This window comes from Denticeps clupeoides, chromosome 10 (genome assembly GCF_900700375.1).
Source record: "Denticeps clupeoides chromosome 10, fDenClu1.1, whole genome shotgun sequence".
Lineage (NCBI taxonomy): Eukaryota > Metazoa > Chordata > Actinopteri > Clupeiformes > Denticipitidae > Denticeps > Denticeps clupeoides.
The window spans coordinates 15,886,550-15,904,413 of NC_041716.1; the positions used below are offsets into that span (position 1 = coordinate 15,886,550).

Here is a 17,864-nt window from a genome sequence, read left to right on the forward strand (position 1 = left end):
CCCCAACTGCATGTAGCAAAAAAAAAAACGACAAGAAACGCCCAGTTGTAGAATTTAAGTATTGGGGTTACCATGGACATGGACAACCCTCTCCTACTCGTTTCACATTTCCAATCGCTCCAAGATACTTGTCCGGTCTCTGGTCAACTCCTAACTGGACAACTGTAGCTCGCTCCTGGCTGCTCTTCATCTTAGCGCTGCGAGTAACAGGGTTACTAAAGCTCTTCAAATTCGAGCTAAAAACCTTCATCTCTATGAAATACATCTTCTGTATATTTACTAAAAAATAAAAACAGTTGGATTCTGAGCTATGAAGTTTATGGTACTTACAGACCATGTCCTACTGATCCGAATGAGGGATTTCAATGATGGACTCCGGTAAGTCGCTCTGGATAAGTGCGCCTGCCAAATGCTGTAAATGTAAATCTGGACTGAATCTCAAGACCAACCCAGCCATCCCCATGAAATGGATTGAGGAACAGAAGATCATGGACCCAGAGGAGCTCCAGCCTCAGTCCCACAGAAAAACAAGGAATTAACCTAATGGGGGGTGGGGAGGATGAACCAGGGATTTGTGTGCAGTTTGACTGAACCTCTTGTGTCGAAAGCACAAATACACAGGTGAATAAAAAGCGACATATTCTGCTACTAAAATATGTGACTCGCATGCGTCCAAAGTTTAATATGATTATTTAAAAAAGCATTTGGTTTCTTTTCTAGAATACAGTTTGCCATGGTTTTGTCCTTATTGTTTAATACATTTTGAATTTATGGAGCAATGTATGTCAGTTTCGGGTGAATACCCGTCAGACGTTTTTGACCCATCCGTGTGTTCCATCGATTTGGCATTTTGCAACGTAATAAGTCTTGCGTTCGTGAGCTCTGAAATCCCTGCCCTCTGACCCAGAGCGATGCTGAGACTAGTTACATGTCAATATCTATGGCTTCACATGGAACCTTCACAAGGTCTTCACGAAGCATTTTGCATTATAATTTCAATTACATATGACATTTCTTACCATTCCTTTTATAAATCGAGATTGGTTGACCTATGTGGCAACCATGAGGGCAAAAGTGAAAAAAAAAGTTCAGACTAGCTTTCCATCAAGATTGCCATGCTGCATTTTTACAGCATGAAAGGATACTCCAGGAGGAAGTCCTTCAACCTGTCAGGAAGCGGCAGGTCCTGCAGGCTGTGTGAATGCTGGTTAATAGCCTTGCGGCACAAGTGCTGGAGGCTGGGGGCACTTCTGTGCAGTGGCTTGGTCAGTTTGAGCAGCAAGGTGGTCTCCGGGACCACTGGGACGACGCTGTCCTCCACCTCGGGAACCGGAGGAAGTTCCTTCCGGCTGGCCACTCGCTGGTGAGCCAGGGTGTAGTGCTGCACCAGCTCCACGGCGCCCCTGAACTGCCTGAGATGCGGGCGCGCCATCACCACGGAGTCGAAGCCGAACTTCCCGTCGGCGTACCGGATGCGTAAGTGTGTGGGACCCAGACTGGTCTTCACAGACAGGGTCAGGAGGTACCCCGGGTTGGAGCTGTCCCGCAGCAGAAAGGTGCCTTCCAGGGATTCGCTGAGCAATTGCTTCGCTTCAGCAGCCGTTATGGGACCCCAGTACCATCCTACAAAAAAAAAACCACAGAAAAAAAATCAACACAATACCATCAACAGGATCTAGGACTGGGAACGCAGTATGTATCCAAATGGAGTCCATAAAAAATTGAATCGGTAAAAAAACAACAGTATAAAATATTTGTGAGACATTTACATTTATGGCATTATGGCCAGTAATTACAGGGACAGTTCCCCTGGAGACACTGGGACACAGTGGGGTTTGAACCTGGGACATAGGCGAGTGTTTTAACCACCACCCAGGTATGAAATCCTATGTTTGTACATGGTAATAGTTCCTCCAATGTACTATTAAATTAATACTTTATAAAGTGAATGGTTTATAAACACACCGACACTCACCATTAGCAGCTTGAATTATTGTCATTGCGTCACTTTATATCAAATGGAAAAATACTTCTGACCATTTTCGTAAACCTGTTAACCCAGTTTAAACGTAATCCATTCATAAAGACAAGGTGTCTTGTCACATTAGATTCTCACAACATTTGTTTTGTTCAGTGAAACGCATTTCATGTTTGGATATATGAGTAAGATATTAAAAAAAATTAAAAGATAATACTAGTTGTGGGTGGAGTAAAATAAATGTTGCAGTTATGAGAGAAAGTTAAAAGTTTACTAATTAGAATAGGTCACTGATTGGTGGTCCCGCGTCGTGCGTGTGAGGGTCCCGGACGCAACTTGCCGGACTCGGTGAGGTGGCTCAGCGCCTCCCGGAGACCCTCGCCGTCCTCCGCAGGCCGCGGCTCCAGCCCGGGCTCCTTCCGGCCGGAGACGGCGGCCGCGGGCTTCTCGGGCGGAGCAGGCAGGGGGGTGATCATCGGTGCCGGTGCGTCGGGTGGGGACCGCGGGGCGAGGGCGCGTCGGTGAGGTCGGCAGGGCGGTGTGTGCGCGTCCCATCCACGCCGCGGTGCGAGCGCGGGACTCTGGGTAATAAAGACACGCTGTCCGTGCTGTCCGAAACGCGCCCTACATTTCAAATCTTCTAATAGAATAAATGGCCATGAACCCAACACACATTAATAAACATGTTTACTGTTCTTTCATGTTCAGTAGTATAAGGAGATCGGATAAATACGTTTTTTCTTCTTCTCACCTTTATATAATTCGTGTTTCGTGGCTCCGCTCCTCGCTGCTAGAAATGTAAAATAAATGAAATAAAAGAGGACAGTGACAGCGACTTCGAGGTGGCGCGCAGAAGAATGAGGAAGGGAGAAGATCTCCTGCGTCGTCCCCTTTCCGTCCTGTCCCCGGTCAGATGTGGAGTGAGGGTCCCATTGTCGCTAATGTGTGTCGCTTTTTTTTTTAACAACAATGTTTCCCTTGTGCTCCGCCAGCGCTCGACTTTCCAGGAACCTTCTCAGAAAGGCGGGTCACGTGTGCGCGATCCGATCTGGCCGCCAGCCGCCAATCCGCTGGCCGGGCGATGAAGTCACCGCTCCCGCGGCCCCGGGGCCGGGTTCTGTCGGGGTTCTGTCGGGGTTCTGTCCTGGTTCTGTCGGGGTTCCGTCCGGGTTCAAATTCAAATTCAAATTTTATTTGTCACATACACAGTCATACACGGTATGATGTGCAGTGAAATGCTTTTTGCGACTGCTACAGACCACAGTATTGCAAATGTTGCAAGTAAACAATGAACCAATATGCAAATATTGCAAACATAACCAAATATTACACTTTTACGTCTTTAACATATAATATGTGTAACTGGTAGGGTGAAGGTGTGCAAATGGGTTACAGACAATGTTTAAAGAAAAGAGAAAAAGAGCCATAATAAAAAAAAAAAAAAAAAAAACAGTAAGGTAAAAAGCGCAGAGTGATTTTGTGCAAAGTGATTTTGTGCAAAGTGATTTGTGCAAAAGAGTCGGGAGTGATTGAAGGTAAAAGTGCTGGAGTTCTATGTACTGTTGTTGAGAGCTTGGACAGCCTGCGGGAAGAAGCTCCTCCTCATTCTCTCTGTGTTGGACTTCAGGGAGCGAAAGCGCTTCCCTGATCGCAGCAGAGAGAAGAGTCCATTGTTGGGGTGGCTGAGGTCCTTCACTATCTTCCTGGCCCTGGTGCAGCACCGTTTGCTGTAGGGGTTCTGTCGGGATTTTGTCAAGGTTTCATTCGGGTTCTGTTAGGGATTGGTCCGAGTTCCACCCGGGTTATGTCGGGGTTTTGTCCAGGTTCCATCTGGGTTCTGTCAGAGATTAGTCGGGGTTCCGTCCGGGTTCTGTAGGGGTTCTGTCAGAATTTTGTCAAGGTTCCATTTGGGTTGTCCAGGTTCCATCTGGGTTCTGTCAGGGAGTGGTCGGGGTTCTATCTTGGTTCTGTCTGGGTTCTGTCCAGTTTTCGTCCGGGTTCTGTCAGGGATTAGTTTGGAATCTGTCCGGGTTCCGTCCAGGTTGCGCAGGTTGTTGCTATCTTTGTGGACTATATGTATTTATAGATCAGTATGCACGCGTACACGTCCTTGTTCGGCATACGTGCTTTTAAAAAGTAGCGGTAGTTGTGGCATTATTTCGAATGATTGTCCGAATTGTCTCTGATTGTCACATTTTGGGTCTGTTTCGCCTCTTTTTAATGTCTGTGATAGAAAAACCAATGATGGTTTCAGGACATGAGTGAAGGAGAGATGAGTGTCCTTCCTCTGCCTAACTTGTGGAAGTCAGTGAGACAGATCTGCAAAACCCGATCGGTAAATACCAAGGTGACGGGTTAAATGCAGAGGACACACTGTGCTTGCCGTGTATCACAATGACAATCACTTCACCTTCACTTCACACTCACCTATGAACCAGGAGACCACAAAGTCCCAGGTTCAAACCCCGCTTAGTCCCATTGTGTCCCTGAGCAAGACACTTAACCCTGAGTGTCTCCAGGGGGACTGTCCCTGTACCTTCTGAGTGTCCGATAAATGCCATGCATGTAAATGAAACAGCCAACGTTTTCATATTTACTGCATGAAACGTGCAGCTGAGGACGGGCGAGGATTTTGGAAGTTAAAGATGAACATGCAGAATCCTGGTGACAGACCAGTTGTGAAGAGCTGGTTGTGTGAATTCAGACGCTCCCACACATCCACCTGCGGAGGATTCCGACTGAACAGGTTTTCGAGTATTGTCCCGCTCCTCCTCTCTCCCTTCCTCTTCTGTGCTCCAACACAGAAACTTGTCCTGCCACTCAGAACTATAAATACGCTTTTTTTGTATATATTTTACATATTACATTTCATATGCACACAAACATTCATTGTTCAGCTGAAAACACGGAACTCCTCTGTGCGCCTTCCACACATGTTTACGCCAAGTACAGAACGGATGAGCAGAAGAACAGAGGAGGTTGGACTTTGTCAGTGTGCCTGAGGGGAACGATCTAAGTATGGCAGTTGTACTAAGCACGCAAACAGATTATTCTTCAGAGAATGTAAGCACGGGTGTCCAGGAATAGGCCGTGTGTATTGTACACACACACACACACAGGAGGACTGGGTTTGCATATTTAGGGACAACAAGAGTGACACACAGAACTTACAAAAAAAAAAAAAAAAAAGCAGTCAGCAGTGCCAGCGCTAAACGTACAATCTCGCTATCTGGTTACAGATGAAATGTCCAAAGTCGATGGTGCAAGAGGAACGTCCCATCATGCACTTCAGTAATAATGGAGGAGGCGGACGTCAGGGCGGCTGGAAGAACCGGACCGTGAATATGATCCCGGTGAGAAATCGCATTGCCGGAATGCAGGCTGAGCAGGCTGCCTGCTGCGGCTCTGCAGCCACCGGTAAGGAAGGCCGTAACCAGATTCATCGAAAGCCACGCCCGTCCCATGCTACTTGATACGCTGCCATCTCAACCTGAGCGCATGAGCAAATTTCCCAAACATGCTTCAAGTCTAGGATTCTGGCATGGTCTTCTTCTCTGTCCAAAAAAAAAAAAAAGAGAGCCTTCCGGTGCGTGTAAAAACGAAACATATCCTACTGTCCCTCCAAAAATGATGTTTATTTACATTTTATTTACAGTAATGACATCATTTGAGATGTAACTATTTGGCTCATGCATGCCCTCATTCTGTGAAAGTTTACAAGCGATCCTGCCAGATGATATGCTGATACAGTACATACAGATACAAAATAAAAAATGATACAGATACAAAACTACGAATGAACTTAACTTAACGTATTTATGTACTTAACAAAAAGTGGAGACCTGGCCTCCACAGTCACCGGACCTTAACCCAATCCAGATGGTTTGGGGTGAGCTGGACCGCAGAGTGAAGGCAAAGGGGCCAACAAGTGCTAAACACCTCTGGGAACTCCTTCAAGGCTGTTGGAGAACCATTTCAGGTGACGACCTCTTGAAGCTCATCGAGAGAATGCCAAGAGTGTGCAAAGCAGTAATCAGAGCAAAGAAACTAGAATATAAAAACATGTTTTCAGTTATTTCACCTTTTTTTGTTCAGTCCATAACTCCACATGTGTTCATTCATAGTTTTGATGCCTTCAGTGAGAATCTACCAACGTAAATGGTCATGAAAATAAAGAAAACACATTGAATGAGAAGGTGTGTCCAAACTTTTGGCCTGTACTATTTGTAGAAAGTGGAAATTGAAGAAATGCTTTCATCCAGAGTGACTTACATTAGTGCTTTAAAATAGATTTTACAAAAAAAAGTACATTGAAATCCCACATTTTCTTCATTTAGACCCGACCTGTAAATACCATTCGCTTAACAACTGTAGGTGTACATAAGAGAGGAAGGATTTAACATTGCTTTTGAAAAAAAAAAGATGACCGTCCAAGATTATTTGTTCCCCGTTTCATTAATTCATATGTTTCCTGACACCTGGCACACTTGTGTGCACCTTTCGCATTTTTTGGCAGGCTGAAATGTGACCCTTTGGAGTACAAACAGCATGCAAATGCACAGTGGCGGTCACTCTCGCGCCGGGTTACCGCTTGGTGGTGAACTCATCCGGTCTGTGGAGCAACGGGCTCAGGCCACACCTGCATGTTGCTGCGTGCAGCTTCAACAACGGCTGAACATCGCCACCGGTGAGGCTGCGACCATCCCCGTTTGCAGAAAAAACCCAAGCACGTGCAGCTCACCAGCTAAACACGATCGCTGGCTGATCAGTAACGACACCTTCGCAACCAGAACCAAGGAGGTCGGTCCGGGACATTTCCACAGGACAATAAACTTGACCGAAGAAATTGTGGCAGCTTGTGTTCATTATTCTGGACGAAATATGCAGCTGACATTGGCCTTTAGTGACCTACGATAACCTTAGGAGAACGATTTTCTTGGTAATCGCTTATACTTGGATAAAACGAAAGTTGCAGGACAAGCTTGTCCCGACATCATCCCTGCTCAGGAGTCCCTAACTCCTCCCTTTCTTTTTTAGCACCATGACCACATTGTCACAGCTCATGAACTAAACATGAATAATGATATAAACAATACAAATAATGCATTGAGTCGCTTAATAACTCTTGCTAAAGTGTGTAACAAATTAAGCAAACGGGCTGTGCCCCCTCTGTGGACGGAATGGATGAAGTGTTGAGGGATTCATTCCAATGAATTAAAACAGCACACGGTGCACACAATGAAATGAAACGTGTCCTCTGTATTTAACCACCACCCTTGGTGATGCAGTGGGCAGCCATGACAGGCGCCCGGGGAGAAGCGTGCGGGGACGGCGCTTGGCTCAGTGGCACCGCACGAACGTCGAGCCGTCGGTGAGTCGGGGATCAGTCCGCCGCGGGCGTGAACCCCGTTAAAAAAAAAAAAAAAAAAAAAAACCGTGGGGTCACGTGAGCAACCCGCCCCCCGCGTCCGGCGGCGTCGCGCCGTGCGCGCTCCTTGCGCAGCGACCGATTCACGAACGATTCACGTCGGCGCAGTTCGCGCAGAATCGCGCTCATTATTACAGCAGCCGGGCTCAGAAGCGGAATCGCCAGAACGCACACAGGCGAAGGGGGAGCTGCGTATTTATGACGCTGTGAGCTTTCCTGCCTTCGTTAGCATCGTTTCCTTACCAAACCGATTTTTTTTTTCGTTCGCCAAAGAGAATTTAGCGTAGCGGCTATTGCTATGCCTCGAATTTAAAACCAGCAAGTGGCAAACACGGGGTTAAGTTTACTTTGCGTTGTAACTGCACATCTGCCTCGTTTACGAGAACGAGAATAAGGTTGTAGGTTTTTTGTATTTATTTATTCTCTATCGAACAGAAATGAAAGTAATAATGACCACTGGTCCGCGTAACTACATTTGAATCGTGTGGTGAAATTACTCAAGATTGCGGGTGCAGTTTGTTAAAGACATTTTACAACAACGCAACCGGAACCGGTCCGTATGTAGTGATTTAAAGCACCTAAAACCCGGTCTCTCTTTGTTGGGTCGGCGCGTCTAATAATAAAAGCTACATGGCGGGTCCCGTTCACCGGCGGCGCAATTTGAACGCAGACTAAATCCACAACTGTTTAATTTTTTAACCCACGTCACTAAAAAAACAAACAAAAAAACCCACACCGACCAAACGCAACGTGCAAAAATTACGACGAGAAGGGTTTTTTTTGTACGTTTTGGGTATACCCGACCCCCCCCGTCGCCGGTTCCAACGTTTAACATCTACGCAGTTTTCTATTCACGGTCGCAGTTACGAAACGTCGCGGCGACGTCGCTCCCGCGGCCCGGCCGCAGCTACGCAGTTTACGCTGAGCTCGCAGTAATGGCGTCCGTGCTGGGGAAGCGCCGCGGTCTATCAACATGAAGCGGAGGAGGAGCGGTCCGCAATAATTTCCAGCCTGTTTCTTTTTTTATTTTTTTTAAATCCCCGGGCCTCGTTGCGCCGGACTCTCGTACGATAAACCGCGGGCGGCCTACAAGAGAGACGCGGGTTTCGTTTTTTTTTTTTTTTTTTTTTTTTTTTTTGCTTTCCGCCGCCGAAATGATGAAGCTGAAGTCCAACCAGACCCGCACGTACGACGGGGACGGATACAAGAAGCGGGCCGCCTGCCTGTGCTTCAGGACCGAGAGTGAGGAGGAGGTAAGGCCCGGGCCCGCCCGCCCGTCCGTCCACTGTGGCGTTTTACACCGCTCACACCGGCCCCAGGGTACCGCTCGAGTGGACCGCTCGGCCCGGTTCGAGGAAGTTTGGTTCCCCCGATGAGCCCACCCAGCGGGGGCCGGGAAGGTGGCGCTGAGCTCTTGCTCCGTTGCAGGTGTTGCTGGTGAGCAGCAGCAGGCATCCGGACAAGTGGATCGTTCCCGGGGGCGGGATGGAGCCCGACGAGGAGCCCGGCGTGGCCGCCGTGAGGGAGGTGTGCGAGGAGGTGAGTGCCGCGGCCCGACCCGGGAGCCGGTACTTCTTTCTCTGAGTGGAAATGAAGATCTGGCTTTTTTTTTATTATTATTTTTTATTCTTTAAATCCATCTGAAAGTTGCGTCATGGCAACTGGACTTTCTTTCTTTAAGGTAGATCCGTTTCATTCTGCGTCCACAGAATTTAGTCAATCTGCAATAATCTGTCGAATGCAATCTGTCAATCTGCATTCAGCAATATGCAGAATGAAACACGTTTGCATTAATGAAAGTCCAGTTGCCGTGACTCAACTCTCAGACAAATTCAGCCGGATGAGTGAGAACCGCGACGGACATCTCTAAATCCACATACACATTTTCTGAGACGTGTCTAACAGGGACGTTAAACGTCTGCACGAACTGGCCACCTCAGCAGATGGTATAAGCCGGCTCCCCGGCTGCCCACATTAAACCCCGTTCAGGGCGGAGGACGTGACCTATCCAGAGTCCCAGTACGCCGCCGACATTTACAGTTCACCCAGGAACGGAGATCTTGTTTGACGGGCGGGGGATAAACTTCTTTCGCAGAGCACTGAAATACGTCATACGCGTTATGCATGAAGTTTCTGGTCCTGGTAAAAAGTTTCACTGAGTTGGTTGTGTGACGTGAACTACTACTGTAGTTGGCCGTGAATGCGGGGGGTTGTAGGGTTTTCTCGGCTCGTCCGGGTTTATAAATAGTGTGAAACTGTAACCCCGGCGAGATGGCCTGTTAGTGACGCCAGTGGAAGATAATCCTGACCCCTCCACAATCTGAGGAGGGGCTGGCCTCACATTTCCTCATCAGACGGGAGCGTTTCCAGCGGCGTTCGGATAATCCCGTTTTACGCCCGAATGTCCCTTCATAAGTGACAGGGTTACGCGGGAAACGAAATGTTTGTGGCGCTACGGCAGCTCTGCTGACAGTAAACTGTGGTGTCGCTATGAGCGGACTCATCTTCTGTTTTCGTCCCAGGCTGGTGTGAAGGGGACGTTAGGAAGGCTAATAGGAATTTTTGAGGTAAGAATGCGTTCCTCTTCCTTTTCTGACCTGTTACCCCCGAATCCCCCCTGACCTGTTGCTGTAATAGCTGAAACCTCGCTTTGACCAGCCTCTTCTGGTGGTTGCTTTCAGAACCGAGATCGAAAGCACAGAACGTACGTCTACGTCCTCGTGGTAACCGAGGTTCTGGAGGACTGGGAGGACTCTGTAAACATCGGTAAGTTACGCTGCATGGGCTTTACTCTAGGGTTCGGCCCAATGTCCCGGTCCTCAGTGGCGGTGGGCTTTAGTCTAATTGCATGAGCTGTGAGTTTAACACGTGAACGTGTGCCATTCTTTACATCAGCGCTTAAATCATCAGTTCAATTTCGTAATAACATTGGCTGTCAGGATATGCGAACGGAGACTGAATTAAAAAAAAAAAAAAAAAAAAAAAAGACCTTGTGTCATGGTTTCGGAAGACAGAATTGTGAAACACGTGTCCGTTTGACAGGTGCGGCCTGCTCGCGTTACGTTACCGATACATAATTACACAGAAGACCAACGAACATCATGAGATCTTCACTGTATTACTGGCTCGTCCTTTCCTCTCCGGACTGGCCATCGGAAGCGTTGAGTTAATGATCTGTCAGCATGTTTGGTTGGGTGGTAGGCGTGGCCCCGTGGTGACTATGACAGAGATCACATTGTGACCCATGTACAAGCAAACAGTAACGTGACCTTATTAACGAACACTCCCCATGACCTACGCCTTTTACCGCGGCACAACAATCCGATCGGTTTATCTTCCAACTGCATGTCACGTGACAGTCCCCCGTCCCCACCCCTTCCCCAGAAGAATAATGAAGGTGTCTTAACTGGCTAATAACCCTGAGATTGCACAAGGCACATTCTAGTACATTCTAGTCATCGATGTCGGGAGGGTTCAGTTGTAGATTACAAATCTACACACATCAAGGTTTTCAAAGTGTGTGTGTGTGTGTGTGTGTGTGTGTGTGTTTTCGATTTGTTTATGTTACTTATGACGTCCCAGTAAAAAGTCCGGGCGCACCGACGCTGCAGCGGTTATGAAGGCTAAGACGGAGCCATTTTGAAGACTCTGATCTAGAAACCTGTTCAGTATTTGTGGTATCAGGAGAAAGTGAATGTTTTAATGTTTTTTTTTTTTTTTTTTTTTTTTTAAATCTTCATGACTGCTTTCTTCACTGTTGTCATCCAAAGCTGCTTAATGAGATGCTCATTAACATGAGCGAAGGATAAGAAAGTGTTCAGCGTAAACCTTCAGGACTTTTGGAAACCGTCCCCGTCGCTCCCTGATGTCAAGAGAGAGACAAATCTTCGACTTTTTGCCTTGTTTGCCTTTTTTTGTTTGTTTATCACATCACATAACATGACGTGTGCTGTCACGTGCGTCCAGTGTCTTTGGTGTTGGTTGTGTCATGTGAAAATGGCGCTGATTTTCGGGTGTGATTTGTGCACGTTTGCAGGGAGGAAAAGGGAATGGTTCAAAACAGACGATGCCCGGCGAGTGCTACAGTGCCACAAACCCGTCCAGGCGTCTTACTTCGAGGCTCTCCAGCAGGACTGCCTGACCAGCAACGGAACAACCCTCGTAGCCACCTACAACATCAATCAGAGCTCTTTGTCGGGTATCAGATAATACAGCAAGCACAGAAACTTCCGGAGACAACTCCGACTTCTTTACCTAGCCCAGATTTCCTTCTACTCCCTCGCCTGTTACTCTAAAATACTACCACTACTATTCTAGTCCCGCTACTACTACTACTCCTTCCTGTTCTCTCTCTCTCTCTCTCTCTCTCTCTGTCTTTTATTTTTAAAACTACAAGTAGACGTTGAATACAACACCAACATCATAAGATATTTGCCTTGCCAGCCCTTCGGTGCCAGAGTGAACGTACAGACTTCGTGTGGCGAAGACATTGATTACACTTTGTAAATGGAATGTCCTTTTTGTTTTTTGCTTTTCTTTTTTCCTTCATATGAATAATTGCATGAAATGTCCCACTCCCCCGCCCTCAATTCCTTCCCCGTGCAAATGCGAGGTTTGTTGAATGCAACTGTGTTACTGTTGTGTTTAAAAAAAACAGTGCTATATAGACTTAATATTGGGTCTTTTAAAGAATATCTTTTCCCCTTTATCCCCTGTAGATAAACTCTTAATGTGTCTGAGTGAATGTGCTCGTGGTTGGGATGGGATTTTTTTTTTTTTCTTCCTTGCATGGGCACGAACTGTCTTACCTTTAAAAAAAAAAAAAAAAGTCTTACATTTACATGGTGTAATTGGACAGATAATGAAGACTATGGTTTGGTACAGTGGGGGGGGCAGCATGGACTGTTCTCTCTTCTGCCGTTATCGTACCGCACATCCAACGTCTCATCCACACGTCTCATGCCTGCCTCAGCTTGATTCATTTTAAAGTTTTTCTTTTTTTTTTTGTTGTCATCATTATTCTGTTCACTAGCCATCAGTATTATTCAGTCTTTTTAGTAATTAATTAAAACAAGATGATTAGCTGTGAAGGGTCCCACTCTTATTGAACCCCATAAATACTGAAGATGCCCCATATCTTGCCACCGTACGGATTAGGGACATCATTCATTGTGTGTGTCCCCAATTCACACTTTTGGGATGAAACCATCACTATTATTGCTTTAATCACCTCACTGGTGAATTTAGAATGGACGTTATTATTTTTGAATGCCCGCTCTCTATGCCCTAAAAATGCATGTTCAATGAAACAAACAGGAAAAAAGCCAACACAGTCATGTGGGACTGTCCATCTGCAGTCAACAGCTAGCCTATTAGACATTGCATTCTGAACTCTGTATGCAAATTAGAACTTGGACAAGCGAACTGAGCCCCGATTGGGAATTTGTCCAAATATTTGGGGTATTTGTGAATGGATGGAAAGGATATTCAGGATTTAGTTTCAGCCTAATCTGTCTGCTGTTGTGGGCAGCATGCGCTCGATTACCACAGAAAGGTCATTTCATATTGGCTACTCTGCACCTTGGGGGGGGAAAAAACAAAAAAAAAAACTGTGATCTGAAGCTCACCCCGACATGGAATTATTTTATTATTATTGTTTTTTTTTTTTAATCCATGTAAGCAAAATGCACTTACCACTATTCCTCTGGTAATGAATTATGCACCTTAACACCTGAACAATTGATGTTTAGTCAGGTTACCCGAATTGATTTTCCGGGGTGGAGTTCAGGTCCAGAAGCGATCGAGAACATCGAGAACGTTGAGCCTTACTCTTCTTTTGGACTCAGTCGTTCCTGCACATATCAGGTGGGTGTTTGGTACAGTGCAGGTACAGCCGTTTAACCGCCCAAAATTTCATCAGGCCCCCATGCTGTCTGTGGCTGGATTCTTCTCTTTCTGTTGAAGCCGTGTACTTGCCTGTAGTATAATAATTTATTTATTTTATTTTATTAGTATTACATTGATTATGGCCGTTGACGAAGACAAGCTTATATGTGACCTCTTGCAGCGTGTGTATGCGAGATGATGTTAAGTAAGCGTGTGTGTGCGTGTGCGCCCCCGCTTGGACATGTAGCCTGGCTCTGCGCCGGTCTTCTTGCATGGCTCGTGTCAGGGTTAGATGTGCCGTTTTCTTTTATGTGATTTCAGCCATTTTGATATTCAAATCAAATGTTTACAGTGTGATTGTTGTTCTGAGTCTCTCACTGAACACTGGACTTGCATTGTCTCCATTCGATAAATCTGACTGCTTGGAAGGCACTTTCTTATTATTTCTCATCTGTCTTAAAAATGTTTCCACCTTTTTTGAAAACACAAATTACAAATAGTTAAAGAATGATTTTTGTTCCCAGCATGATTGCCAGACTTTGCTTCGGTTGAATTGGGGTCGAATTCATTTTGAGGCGGTAGGTGTTGCTGTGTCTGCTTAGTTGAGGCTGATTGTGCAATGGCGCCACGTGGGGAAAAACTCTAGTATGATCCCTTTTACCTCTGACCTGTAGTGCTCACTCGGGGGCTGTCCCCTACCTGTCTGGTCTTGTGATTTTTGGACTAAAGAAGCCCTGTTTTGTACTTTATACTATCAGAATGGGGTAATGGCTGAGCTGCCGGTGAATGTTCATTTTCATGTTCTCCATTCAAATAATTTCAATATTGTGTAGAATTTGGAGCTGTTCAGAACCTCTGACCTCTTGTTGAGAATCTCCTAACAGGTATAAGTTTAGCTGCTTGACATGATTAGTCAGCATTTTGGGATTTCTGCTGCTGTTCCTTGGCACAGATAATGTCACATTTGAATAATTAAATTAGACTGACTTTTTAGGGGGAGGATCATTCCATGACATTGAATCTCTGAGCCAACAGATTGAGGGGAATGCAATTCGGACAAATCTGGCAACGAAACCCACATTTGCTGCTGTTTCCCAGTAAAACCAGGTAGAACTGGAATAAAACCCAACTGGAACAGATTATTTCCCCCCCCCCTTTACCAGGCAGATATTGAAAGCAAGCTGGTGAGGTACGCAAACCTAGTTGACTTTATTTTAAAATAATGTTTGATTCAGTGAAACCATATCTGCAGTAATCTATTGTAATCAAGATGCTTAGGGATGCAATGGACTTTTTTTTTTTTTTTGTTCTTGCCTTTACCAAAAAGCAGCAGCAGCAGCGCCACGCCCCTTCTAGCATGATATTATCTCTGCGAAGCGGGGCTGTTCGTTTTGCCGCTCGCAAAGTAGATAAGTGGTTACTGCACGGTAATATCTGCAGTAATTCAAATCTCTCACATTCCTATTAGAAGCTCTTGAGCCGTCACACCACCTTCATTGGCCTCGTCTGTCTTTTTAAATCCCATGTAACAATAGCCGCTGTGTAATACCTGCGTTGTGTCATGAGCCATACTTTGGATCTTTAAGAACTGGTTTGAAAGCTGGATTGCAACAGTACAGTGGGGCCAAGTCATCTGACTACTCCACAGTAGGCATTAAGTCACACAGCGCCACCCAGAGGTTCAAATAATTTTTTTTTTTTTATATTTTGTTAAACCATTACTTTTCAGTGCCACAGGATGCTTCTCCAATCTTTTTTCACATATCGTGATGAAACATCACAAATTAGTTTTGAAAGCATATTTGTATTTCTTAGTTTCTCCTCTACCCCAGTAACATTAATGGTCTGTCAGCTGAAAGCTACTTAATCTTAATTAAAAAACATTTCATTACTATTGTAGATTTCAAAGCAACTGTTATGAAGACTGACGATTGTAAAATAGCTGTGCCAACAAATAAAACAGTATTTCACAACCTGCTGTCCTCCTTTTCTTTGATCCTACTGAGTTACAAATGGTCGTCAGAACTACCTGATCGAGGTACCAGGGCTTAGCAGAAGAAAAATGTGTTAGCAGCATCAGACGGAGCTGCAGCTTTAGGCCCATTTGTTTAATGAACTCGAGTCACCTTAAAATCATAAATATCCTGAACTTGGATTTCTAAAACTGAACTGAGGATCTGTTTGGTCCTAAAACCAAACTGGCCATGGCTGCATAGCTACTGTTGCCATGTAAATAATAATCTTTAATGAAAACCAAAAACAGGAATAAATGTAATTGCCTTTATTTTACATCAAAATAGCAGTTACTGAGGCTGCTGTCCTCTTCCACGACCAAAACCTCCTCTCTGAAAAGACAGAGGGGCAAGGAAAGAAATTTACATACAGTACAAATGTCATGCATGTACTAATTTGAATAAAATTAATTCCAGACCACCAGTATGTTCTAATGATTAAGGAGATCTACCAAGACTAGTTAAATTGTAGAAATAAACAAAAGCACTTACAAACTGGAATTCTGTGGCTGCTCCAGCACCAGCTTCAGCCTTCTTATCAGCGCCAGCTAAAAGGGAGATCAGCAGGTCAGCACAGCCACTTCATTGTCAAGAACATTGTTTCAGGCGCTCCCCGTTCTCTACTATCGCTGATGATCAGGTTGGATTTGTGGATAGATGCTAAAACATCTATTAGTGATTTGGGGAAAGAATCCTATAGTTGAGTGACACGCAACACCTAACTGTGCATGATTGACCCTCTTTGCAAAATTCACAAATGACTTCTTACGCGGGGCTGCAGAACGTCTGTATGTGTCTCTGTCTGCTTCTCCACGTGCCAAGCGAGCAGGTCTCTCACCCTCCAGACCTGTGGAAAAAGAAGACAAAAAAATCCATCACGAATGGTCACGGACTTTCAATACAAGAACTTTCTACGGTATGAACATGAGCATGACTCAAAACGACAAGACTAAGTATGAAACCTCCAGTTGACTCGATTGGCGTACCTTTGGGCCTGGGACGGGCGGTCTCAGGGCGTGTCTGACGGCGGAGAGTGGCAGGAACGATCTCTGGTGGCAGGTGCAGGAAGTCCCGGAGATACTGGATGCCCTCGTTGGTGAGGTACCAGTAGAAGTGGCGCCATGCAAACTGCTCCTTGACGTACCCACAGGACTTGAGGGACTGAAGTTACAGACAGCACCGTGGCAACATCGGGAGATTAGAAACCCAAAAGGATGAACTGCACAATCTGATTTTCGTGGTCAACCGCACCTTCAGAATAGAAGCGCGTGCTGAAAAAGCCATTTACTGACCTGCATGGCCTTCATAACGTGCAGGTTGGGCACGTTTTTGTCAGCCAGCTCTGGGTGTTTGGCCAGATGAACATCCTTCTTGGCCACCATCACGCCCTCCTTAAAGAGGAGCTCGTAAATAGCAATACGGTTCTTCTTGGGCATCAACATCTACAAAAAAAAAAAACACACAAAGATCTCAAACAGAACAATAAATAGGGTGCCAGTTACACAATGTGACCCGGAAACGGTTAGCACGCTGCGGCTAGGCTAATGAACTCAAGGTAGCGCGTAATGAACATTAGATTTGGACGGGTCCCTTCACAAAGTTGGAACGTAGCACATTAGAGGTGTTCGCATGAGCAGCAAACCTTTCCCCATCTGGACCAACACATCTAACGGTACAGCGTATTGGTGTAGCCGGTAACCTGTCGCATTCCAGCTAATGCGAAGAACGTGTTTTTCAACGTTACAGACTAGGAGTCGCTTGTAGAAAATGGTTTATACCAATTTATTAAAAAGACGGGAATTCATGAACTGCCCACAGATGAAGACAGTCAGCGCACATTCTGCGCCGCATAGCTGCGAAGCTAACAAGGATTTCGAAGATGGCCATCAACGTCCCAATCCGCGGTTAAACACTTATACAAGGTCAATATGCCCTAATAAACACATCGGCGGTGACAAGAAACGACGATCGGGTTCGCGCTGCGCTTTATTACGCGCAAAACCGCAAGATGGGGGAGATTTAAGGCGATTTTTCGCAGCCCGCGTCCCCTACCTCCACTGCCTGCTGTGACGTCGGAGAGGAAAAGGAGCCGCGCATGCGCACCGCGCGCTTTCAGCCAAATGGAGTCGGCGCGCCGCCGCCGTCGCGCGGCGCAGATTCGCCACGATTCGCCGAGGCGGAAAACGAACGAGTCCCGCAAAACACGGAGCTGGCGTGCGTCGAAACGCATGGGCCGAAATCTGCTTCTGCTGGCGAACACGCACTCGCCAAATGTTGCATTTTTTTTATACAGCGATTAGCTGCGCTCTTGGCGGCCATTTCACTACACCAATAAATATGGATCGATTTTTTTTCAGATGTTTCACACGGGACATCATTTTTGTGCTTATTTCGAAAGAATATGTTTATTTTTTACTTTTATATTACGTATGCAATCAAGTAATTAATCGCACATTATATTTTAAAACAGTTGTTTTATTTTGGAGACTTATTTATTGTCATTGTTGGTAAAATATGCATGAAATATCTGCTGGTAACAATCATATGCTCCATCACTATG

The 17,864-nt window shown here is 45.8% G+C and overlaps 3 protein-coding genes across 4 annotated transcripts; 1 reads left to right on the plus strand and 2 right to left on the minus strand.

Moving 5' to 3' along the window:
• Positions 1-640: 640 nt before the first annotated feature.
• On the minus strand, positions 641-2,990 carry LOC114798281 (cytokine-inducible SH2-containing protein-like). 2 transcript variants are annotated; one of them, XM_028993834.1, is made up of 3 exons: positions 2,730-2,990; positions 2,319-2,559; positions 641-1,623 (listed from the first exon to the last, which is right to left on the minus strand). In XM_028993834.1, exons 2-3 carry the CDS (start codon positions 2,452-2,454, stop codon positions 1,127-1,129), a joined length of 633 nt encoding a protein of 210 aa, XP_028849667.1. In that variant the 5' UTR covers positions 2,455-2,559; positions 2,730-2,990; the 3' UTR covers positions 641-1,126. The 2 variants fall into 2 exon arrangements, with proteins under 2 accessions (XP_028849667.1, XP_028849668.1); XM_028993835.1 differs by having other exon boundaries at positions 2,319-2,618.
• Positions 2,991-8,546: 5,556 nt separating this feature from the next.
• On the plus strand, positions 8,547-15,265 carry nudt3a (nudix (nucleoside diphosphate linked moiety X)-type motif 3a). Its single transcript, XM_028992595.1, has 5 exons — positions 8,547-8,659; positions 8,835-8,945; positions 9,929-9,973; positions 10,088-10,172; positions 11,443-15,265. Exons 1-5 carry the CDS (start codon positions 8,561-8,563, stop codon positions 11,613-11,615), a joined length of 513 nt encoding a protein of 170 aa, XP_028848428.1. The 5' UTR covers positions 8,547-8,560; the 3' UTR covers positions 11,616-15,265.
• A 293-nt stretch (positions 15,266-15,558) lies between these two features.
• On the minus strand, positions 15,559-17,411 carry rps10 (ribosomal protein S10). The gene is made up of 6 exons (XM_028992594.1): positions 17,357-17,411; positions 16,597-16,746; positions 16,291-16,465; positions 16,074-16,151; positions 15,797-15,852; positions 15,559-15,637 (listed from the first exon to the last, which is right to left on the minus strand). The coding sequence occupies exons 1-6, from the start codon at positions 17,399-17,401 to the stop codon at positions 15,596-15,598; spliced, it is 546 nt and encodes a 181-aa protein (XP_028848427.1). The 5' UTR covers positions 17,402-17,411; the 3' UTR covers positions 15,559-15,595.
• Positions 17,412-17,864: the final 453 nt, after the last annotated feature.

Excerpts from the sequence above, each read along its gene's own strand:
- nudt3a (XM_028992595.1), top strand. The coding sequence starts at position 8,561 with ATGATGAAGCTGAAGTCCAACCAGACCCGCACGTACGACGGGGACGGA. Across the intron at positions 8,946-9,928 it reads TGAGGGAGGTGTGCGAGGAG|GCTGGTGTGAAGGGGACGTT; the intron begins GTGAGTGCCGCG and ends TTTTCGTCCCAG. Across the intron at positions 10,173-11,442 it reads GGAGGACTCTGTAAACATCG|GGAGGAAAAGGGAATGGTTC; the intron begins GTAAGTTACGCT and ends GCACGTTTGCAG.
- LOC114798281 (XM_028993834.1), bottom strand. The coding sequence starts at position 2,454 with ATGATCACCCCCCTGCCTGCTCCGCCCGAGAAGCCCGCGGCCGCCGTC. Across the intron at positions 1,624-2,318 it reads GAGCCACCTCACCGAGTCCG|GATGGTACTGGGGTCCCATA; the intron begins GCAAGTTGCGTC and ends TTTTTTTTGTAG.
- rps10 (XM_028992594.1), bottom strand. The coding sequence starts at position 17,401 with ATGCGCGGCTCCTTTTCCTCTCCGACGTCACAGCAGGCAGTGGAG. Across the intron at positions 16,747-17,356 it reads CGTCACAGCAGGCAGTGGAG|ATGTTGATGCCCAAGAAGAA; the intron begins GTAGGGGACGCG and ends TTTTTTTTGTAG. Across the intron at positions 15,853-16,073 it reads CAGACGTTCTGCAGCCCCGC|CTGGCGCTGATAAGAAGGCT; the intron begins GTAAGAAGTCAT and ends TCTCCCTTTTAG.